The sequence below is a fragment of the Papilio xuthus genome, unplaced genomic scaffold, assembly GCF_000836235.2.
Source record: "Papilio xuthus unplaced genomic scaffold, Pxut_1.1 DF829567.1, whole genome shotgun sequence".
In the NCBI taxonomy this organism is placed as follows: domain Eukaryota; kingdom Metazoa; phylum Arthropoda; class Insecta; order Lepidoptera; family Papilionidae; genus Papilio; species Papilio xuthus.
In genome coordinates this window covers 24,455-31,995 of record NW_013529082.1, presented here as the reverse complement: position 1 = coordinate 31,995, position 7,541 = coordinate 24,455, and the positions used below count along the sequence as shown (strand labels likewise).

The 7,541-nt window shown below is 47.4% G+C and overlaps 1 protein-coding gene across 1 annotated transcript in view; it reads right to left on the bottom strand.

Annotated features, from left to right (window-relative positions):
- Positions 1-4,486, bottom strand: part of LOC106116942 (unconventional myosin-Ia) — a 9,078-nt gene extending 4,592 nt beyond the window's left edge. The window contains exons 1-13 of the mRNA XM_013311003.1: positions 4,367-4,486; positions 4,177-4,292; positions 4,028-4,098; positions 3,343-3,512; positions 2,946-3,172; positions 2,177-2,331; positions 1,929-2,092; positions 1,499-1,646; positions 1,078-1,198; positions 843-1,035; positions 522-755; positions 317-444; positions 7-117 (exon numbers count right to left, since the gene is read on the bottom strand). Coding sequence (XP_013166457.1) covers positions 7-117; positions 317-444; positions 522-755; positions 843-1,035; positions 1,078-1,198; positions 1,499-1,646; positions 1,929-2,092; positions 2,177-2,331; positions 2,946-3,172; positions 3,343-3,512; positions 4,028-4,098; positions 4,177-4,292; positions 4,367-4,477 — 1,949 coding nt within the window. The 5' untranslated portion in view covers positions 4,478-4,486. The remainder of the gene's footprint in view (positions 1-6; positions 118-316; positions 445-521; positions 756-842; positions 1,036-1,077; positions 1,199-1,498; positions 1,647-1,928; positions 2,093-2,176; positions 2,332-2,945; positions 3,173-3,342; positions 3,513-4,027; positions 4,099-4,176; positions 4,293-4,366) is intronic.
- Between the last annotated feature and the right edge of the window lie 3,055 nt (positions 4,487-7,541).

Here is a 7,541-nt window from a genome sequence, read left to right as displayed (position 1 = left end):
AGCAGCGGCTCGCGCGCCGCCGCCAGCACCGCCGCGCTGCGCCGGCACAGAGTGTCGCGGTTCTTGTGCACGATGCCGCGCGCGCTGTACACCACGGGCCCGCCGAAGTGCACCACCCTGCGCCGGGGCACAACGCGATACGCAACACTATACGACCGCACTTGTCATTGTTTTGTCATGACATGTCGTGGCCGTCTCGGATTTAGAATGACCTTCGTTAAGCCGAGACTGATCGGCCACAGTTAACGATTTCCTATAATGAGTTAAAGTTTGGAATTAAGTAAGAAATGTTAAAGAAAGGAATTGAAACACTTACTGGAAGCGGTCGGGCGGCAGCACCAGCAGGCGCGGGTGACGGCGGCGCTGCAGCCGCTGCAGGAAGCAGCCGTCGCTCAGGCCGCGCGCGCTGCACTCGCGCAGCACGCCCAGCACGCTCTCCGGGCCCTGCGCACCACCGCCTCCGTGTCAGCGCGCATCCGGCGCCCCGCTAGCCCCCGCGAGCGCGGCCGGCGCGCACTCACCGCATCCAGCAGCTCGGCGTTCGACTCCAGCTCGGCGCACGCCAGCGGCGTCCAGGGCAGCCCCTCGCGTACGTACTCCTCCTGCTCGCGCCGCAGGGCCGCCGCGCCCACCGCCGCCTGCACGCGCTCCGCCGCGTAGTTGATGAGCAGCCGCTCCAGCCCGTTGTGCGCCAGCGTCTCCAGCCCGTACACGTCGAGGATGCTCAGCGAACTGCGTGCGCCCGCCGCGCAAGGCTGCACATTCGCTGCGTTCACGCGACCTCGCCCGGCGGGCCGGCGGGCCGGCGGGTCGGCGCGCCGCGAGGGGCCCTACGGTCGCACCTTTATGGCCTCGTTGACGGCGGTCACGAGCCAGGTGAAGAGACGCGCGTACACCGCGCACAGCAGGCGGTCGCGCAGCGCGCACGCCCACCCCGCGCCGCCCTCCGCCGCCGCCTCCGCCCGCTCGTCCCCCGCCGCGCCAGTCGCGCCCCCGGCGCCGCCCTCCGCGCTCGCCTCCTCCCACTCGCCGCCGCTCTCCGTCTCGGCTTCGCAACAATACGGCTAGGTTACAAACGCGAGGGGAGCGAGGAGGACGACCAGGGCGAGTGCGGGGAGCTGCGTACCGGGCTCGGCGCCCAGCGCGCCCGCCAGCGCCTCCGCCTCCACGCCCACCAGGGCGCACGCCTCGCGCAGCTCTGCACACACGGACAGACCATTGCCGTTATCATCGGTCGACACACTTTACGACGTCACGCGCTCGCCGCCGAGGCTTCCTCGTTCTACAGTTCCTATACCATACCTGCGCTTGGGAGTAGATCTACTGCGACAGAATTCGAATGCGATAAAAATATCGGACTTAAAATTTATATTTAGATGAAACTGGGACGAAAAAAAGTTTAAGGTGTAACACAGACCAATAAGGCTGTAAATAAATTTTGAATAGCAATCAATGTAGGAGCCGGACGCGCAACCGATCGCAAGGAGTGCGGACTGACCGTACTCGCGCTGCAGCCGCGTGCCGATGGAGCCGTCGATGTTGTGCTGCGGCTCGAACTGCACGTTGCCCAGTTTCAGCAGGAACGCCAGCACGCGCAGCACGCCGCCGCACTGCGCCGCGCCCAGCCCCAGCGTGCCCATCGCCGCCTGCGCCCGCCGCACATTTACATTCATCATTTCGCATAAATGTCATTATAAGGTCATCTTTCTCGAGAGCGAAAACGCGCCTCGCACCGCATTCACCTCTACAATGTATGTTTATTTTTCACAGGAAGCATACTTGCACATCTATAATCATTTTTTTTCCAGAGGCAAATGCTTTGTACACACTTGGCGCCTCAGTGGACATCTATAGCTCCTAGGAATTATAAATATGGGAAATGTAATAGAGGGAATATATCGCAGTCGCGGATGTGTATGTCGTATAACCTTAGTGAAGGCGAAGTGGTCGCGGTCCGCGGCAGCGGGCGTGGCGGGCGCGGCGGCGGGCGGCGGCGTGGGCGGCGCGCGCCGCGGCGACGCGGGCCCCGCCCCCGACCCCGCCCCCCGCAGCACGCGGTACTGCTCCCACGACCGCTGCAGGCGCAGCCGCTCTGTGCACGCGACCGACACGAGGTAAACAGACCGCAGTTGAGTCTAAATGGCCTGGATTAGCACCAACATTGAGGGACACTCACTGAGCAGCTGCGCGTCGCCGCCGGCCAGCAGCTGGTACAGCACGTGGAAGTTGCGCTCGCCCTCCAGCGGACCGCACGCGCGCTCCTGCACACGCGCCCTCACACTACACTTCATGCGCCGTGCTTGTAGCGGCGACGCTCCGATATTTTGGATACTTAGAAGCTAGTTATCGATTATATTTTCATTGATAATGATACTATGCTACTTTGTGAAACATAAAAATATACCGAGTCAATAATAACGTCATTTTTTTATAAGATTAGGAGACAAACGAGCAGCGGGAACACCGAGGTGTTCGTCGACGCCCATGGACATCTGCAAGAACAGAGGAACCGGAGATGCGTTGCCGACCTTTGAGATACAATTTGCTGCACTTGCATTCTAGTGCTTGTAAATAATAGTATTATTTATCTATCTCTCCTGGTTAATTTAAAAAGCAATATCCATACTATATCATTAATAATGCTTTTGTCTTCTTCGAGTTCTTAACCAGCTGAACACAATTTCATGAAACTTTGTTGGGATTATCTGTATCACTAATATAAGCTATTAAAACCTAATCCGAAGCACAAGGGCGATGCAAAAATTATCCAATATAACATTTGCAAAATTGACTTTTGATTTGACAAAACTTGTATAAACAGTCATCTATCCTTACAAATGCGAAAGTAACTCTGTCCGTTTGCCTTTCTTTCTATTGCGCTTTCACGCCAAAACTACTGAACCGATTAAAATGAAATTTGGTACAAAGATAGTGTAGAGCCTAACTATAGACAAATATTATTGTTGTACACGACGCGCACACACAACAAGCTGATGTGTGTGTACGTGTGTGCGGTTACCTTCTCCAGCAGGTCTGCGTGTAAGGGACAAAGGACATCATTAGTAGCAGCTTCAAACTGTAAAGTACATGAAACATGGGCGTACTCACAGTGCGTTATGTGCCCCCCCACCGGCTCCCCCTTGAAGTCCAGCTCTATGTCCAACAGTTTGCCCTGCAACACCGCGGTACATGCATATGCTTCCTGCCTTCACTGGAAGTACTACTTTAGCCCAATTCAATTAATTATTTTATTCAATTAACGGGCTATTTTAATATTCTACATTTTATTTAGTTTCGCAATTTAACATTGTCATTAATAAAGGCATTGCTGTGGTTACTGACGAATCTGCTGGCATTGTGGTTGCGGGAGGTGGCGGCGTTGCCGAAGGCCTCCAGCAGCGTGCCGGCGGCGGCCAGCGCGGCGCCCGCCCCGCCCGCGCCCGCGCCGCCCGCCACCACCGCGCACTGCAGGCACACGCGCGCAGCCTCCGTCTTGCCCGCGCCGCTCTCGCCTGCGCGCCCCACACATTACACCTTGCATACCTACCCCTGCTACATATTGCCTGACTCGTCGTCCGCGGAAAGTTAAAGACACCGTGTCGATTAGGTCGGCGACGGTCTAGTTGTTGCGTAATCGTGTTAAAAAAATTAAAAATATATATTGTATAGCTATATTTCACAGGAAGCGTACATGTTCGCGAGAAACCAACAGACCTAATGTCATTGATCATTAAGTCTCGTTCATTCGATCGATCACGATCCACGAGCCGCGATGTGATCGACCGACCACTAGAAGTCCAGATCCGCGCGATTGGGTGTATTTTTACTTTATAGTAATGTCTCACGAAACTTTCAATCGGTTAACATACAAACATCCATTATTAAAGTTTGTTCATTTCCGTTACGTTCACTAACATCAGTGCAGAGTTTAAATACAGGTTGTAGAGAAGAACGATATCGTAAGGAGGTATTGGTTGATTGGATGAGATTGAGGAAATAATCTATTTCTGAAGAAAGTCGCCACTACCTGTTATAACAATGCACTGGTTTTCATTTCTGTCCCGCACCCATCTATACGCCGTCAAGGTTATCGCGTATCTGCAACAAACGAGGCTGAATATATACAGCTGTCTACAGGACGAAGGAGGTCCCCAGGAGGGGAGGAGCGGCACTCACAGATGCGGCGGCAGCAGGTAGGGTGGGCGCGTGAGGTACGTGCGCACCAGGTCGGCGGAGTACAGCGGCAGTGCTCGGCACGGGTTCACCGACACCAGCGCATTGCCCACGTACGTCTGCAAGAACACAACGGGCGCCGTGAGCCACCGTGAGCCGCCGCTGACCACTCGCCCACTCAGCCAACACTCACGTAGATAATATCGCGCTTGTAACGCACGTGCAGATTGTGCACGAACGAGTCCTCGGTGAGCGGCGCCAGCAGCACGGCGTCGCCGAGGCCGGCCGGCTCGGGCTCCGCCATGCTGCGCCCGCGCCGCGCCCCGCGCCGCCCTCACCGCCTCGCGCGCCGCATGCCACCGCCCGCGCCCGCGCCGCAACACCGCCCAGCCACTGACACACACCTCCACACACTCTTCTATTATTGCTTGCATTATATTATCGTACCATTGTCAAGGAATGGACAAGCCACTTTACAAAACTCCATTTTTAATAATATTCACCACCAAACCTATTCTGTACTTTCTAATAATGAAGAAAGTACATTAAGTAAATGAAGCATGTTGTTGTTCACATCAAACACATCATATTTAAATTAGGTTAATATGTTTTTAAGTTGTCATTAGTTTGATCAGAAAATTCTGTGCAATTGTCAGAGCAGACTTTCAGTAGCACTATGTTGAAAGAAGTAAATATTTGTTGAATACAGTCTCCGTCTCCGCTTCCTCAGTCTGCTTTAATTTTAATTGTGTCAACAACAAATTGTAATGTGTATGTAAACATGTTAGTGCTCCAACATTGTCCACACTTGCAGTCTTGTTGATGTTTGTTTGTTTGTTCACAACACTCAACACTGATTGATGATGAGGATAGTGCATATGGTTTTGTTTACAGTGGCCCCTCTTCATGATCTCTCTCGAGCAGCACAGCACAAGTGCAAAGACAAGTACAATACATGACAATTTACTATGCTCTTATCCAGCCACTAAATTAATTTATAAAAGAGTATTACATTGAATTTGTCACAACCCAACATATAACAAATTCTCACTTATATTATACCATAAAGACCTATTACTTCACATTAAAGCATAGTTTTAGAAAGAAATAAAGTGGGCTGAGCAAACCGCATAATCATATCTTATTTTGGTAACTAGATACAGTGAATTTTTTAACCAGATATTAAGAATCCCTCGCAGGTTCACAAACAATGATTTAGATCCCATGTGCGACATTGGAATCCCATCATTATTACAAATGGCACATGAAGTTTTTTAGATACATAGATATTATCATTACTTATTAATAAATTTTGATATTATGTATCTTTTTCATATAGTAATCTATGTTTTTTGAGAATGCATTTTTAAAGTATTTTTAGAAATTATTAAACGGTTTTACTTAAATGTTAAACTTATCGTTAAAGTACCGTTTAGTTATAAATGTATAATTCGATGGTAGATATGTCTAAGAGTTTATAATTCTGTTATTACAAGCTAGCATGAAATTATCTTCTCTCTGTGTTAAACACCAAAGATCTCCTTTATACCACTATAGCAACATATTTTGTTTCCTCTAAATAAAGAACCAAGTACCATTTATAATTCAAAATATTAATATAACATCGAATATAAAAATTTTAAGATAAAACTTACTCACCTTTGCATAAATTCTAAAGAATTTTGTCTAATTAAGCAACTCTAAAGTTATGGTCATGACTCCAATAACTTAAATATTAAAAAATTTGCAAAATGTGAGACATAATGTGTATGCATTAGAGTTACAGACACATTTCTCTTTTTCGATTTCTTTGGATGACAGAACCTGACCTGACAGATAAGTCACAAAATGACAGCAGAGCCATAGACTAAAAAGGGTAAAGACATTGTAAATAGGTAGGTGGGTCAAAGAGTAAATAAAATATGAGGTAGGTATTGACAAAGTTATCTAATCCGGTTGCCATAAGTAAAACTAAATTGTTATAGCTCACTAGCTCCCCCTTTCAAAAAATATCACAAGGTCATTGTCGTTCTATATTTTATATGCTGTTTGTGCTGTATTGTGCGAAAAGACTAGCTCAGATTGAGACTATATTACTGTATTATGGAAAGTGTATTTTTTATACTCTTTGGTGTATAGTCAAAAAATGTATATAACTGTAGTGTGTCTATCTTATCTTCTATATATATAAAAGAAAGTCGTGTAGATACACTATTTATAACTCAAGAACGGCTTTACCGATATGGGGAGTGTTCCGAAGAACTGTTTGGAACGATTCCTGCCGCCGAGTTCCGAAATCGGACGACACGACAGACCGCCAGGTTCCATCCACATCACCTGGATGGCTGGCGTTCCACAACGGTGCGATTTCTTGCCTCGCACAGTCGCGTTTTGGAACGGTCTGTCCCCGGCGGTATTTCCAAACCAATACGATTTAGGGACCTTCAAGAAACGAGCATACCATTTCCTTAAAGGCCGGCAACGCATCTCCAGTTCCCCTGGTGTTGCAGATGTCCATGGGTGTCGTTGATCACCTCGGTGTTCCCGCTGCTCGCTTGCCCCCTTCTCTTATCTTCTTCTTCTTGGGGTGCCTCTCCGACTAGCGAAGGTTGGCGATTAGTTCTCTTATAAAAAAAAAATGGCTGAAAATTGGTGAGGAGGTAGCTTAGAACCAGGAGACGAACATAGGACACTATTTATTCATTTTTTTAATTTGCTTTTTTATTTAACTATCTATATATTAAGTTTTTATATAACCCCGCGGACGGAGAAGCGGGCGACAACTAGTTTAAGATAGATTAGTTTGGCAACTGGCCTATAGAATATCGAATTAATTTTGTATGAAGATTAATGTTGTACTTCATAGACGGTAGACATAGTGTCGGACCGTATGCACTTTACGAACAACTATGAACTATGGAGAATCAGTTTTATAATCAAATTTACCGAACAAATAAATACTATAACTTAGATATTTTCTTACGTTTTGAATTTTTTTACAGATGTTTAGCTTGTTAAAGGCTTTAGTTGATTAATGGCAGTCGTCAAACATATCCTGTCAACATTTAATATGTATTAATTAAGAATTCATTGTTTTTCTAGGAAATTATGTGTTTTTGGTTGATATTACGACTGAAAAATCAAAAGGTATCAAGTGAAACACGTGAATTTTGCACAGAGCCAGAAAATTACCTAAGAGGGTTTTTTTTCAGTAAATTGCATCTATGTGAGGTTCAGTAACCATTTATTTGCAATATATTTAGCAATAGTAATATTTGAGCAGCCATTATAGTAGTGTAAATTGTTTTTGTAATATTAAATTCTAACATTTTATTTTGTAGTAATGATATACCTTCAAAATATAAACC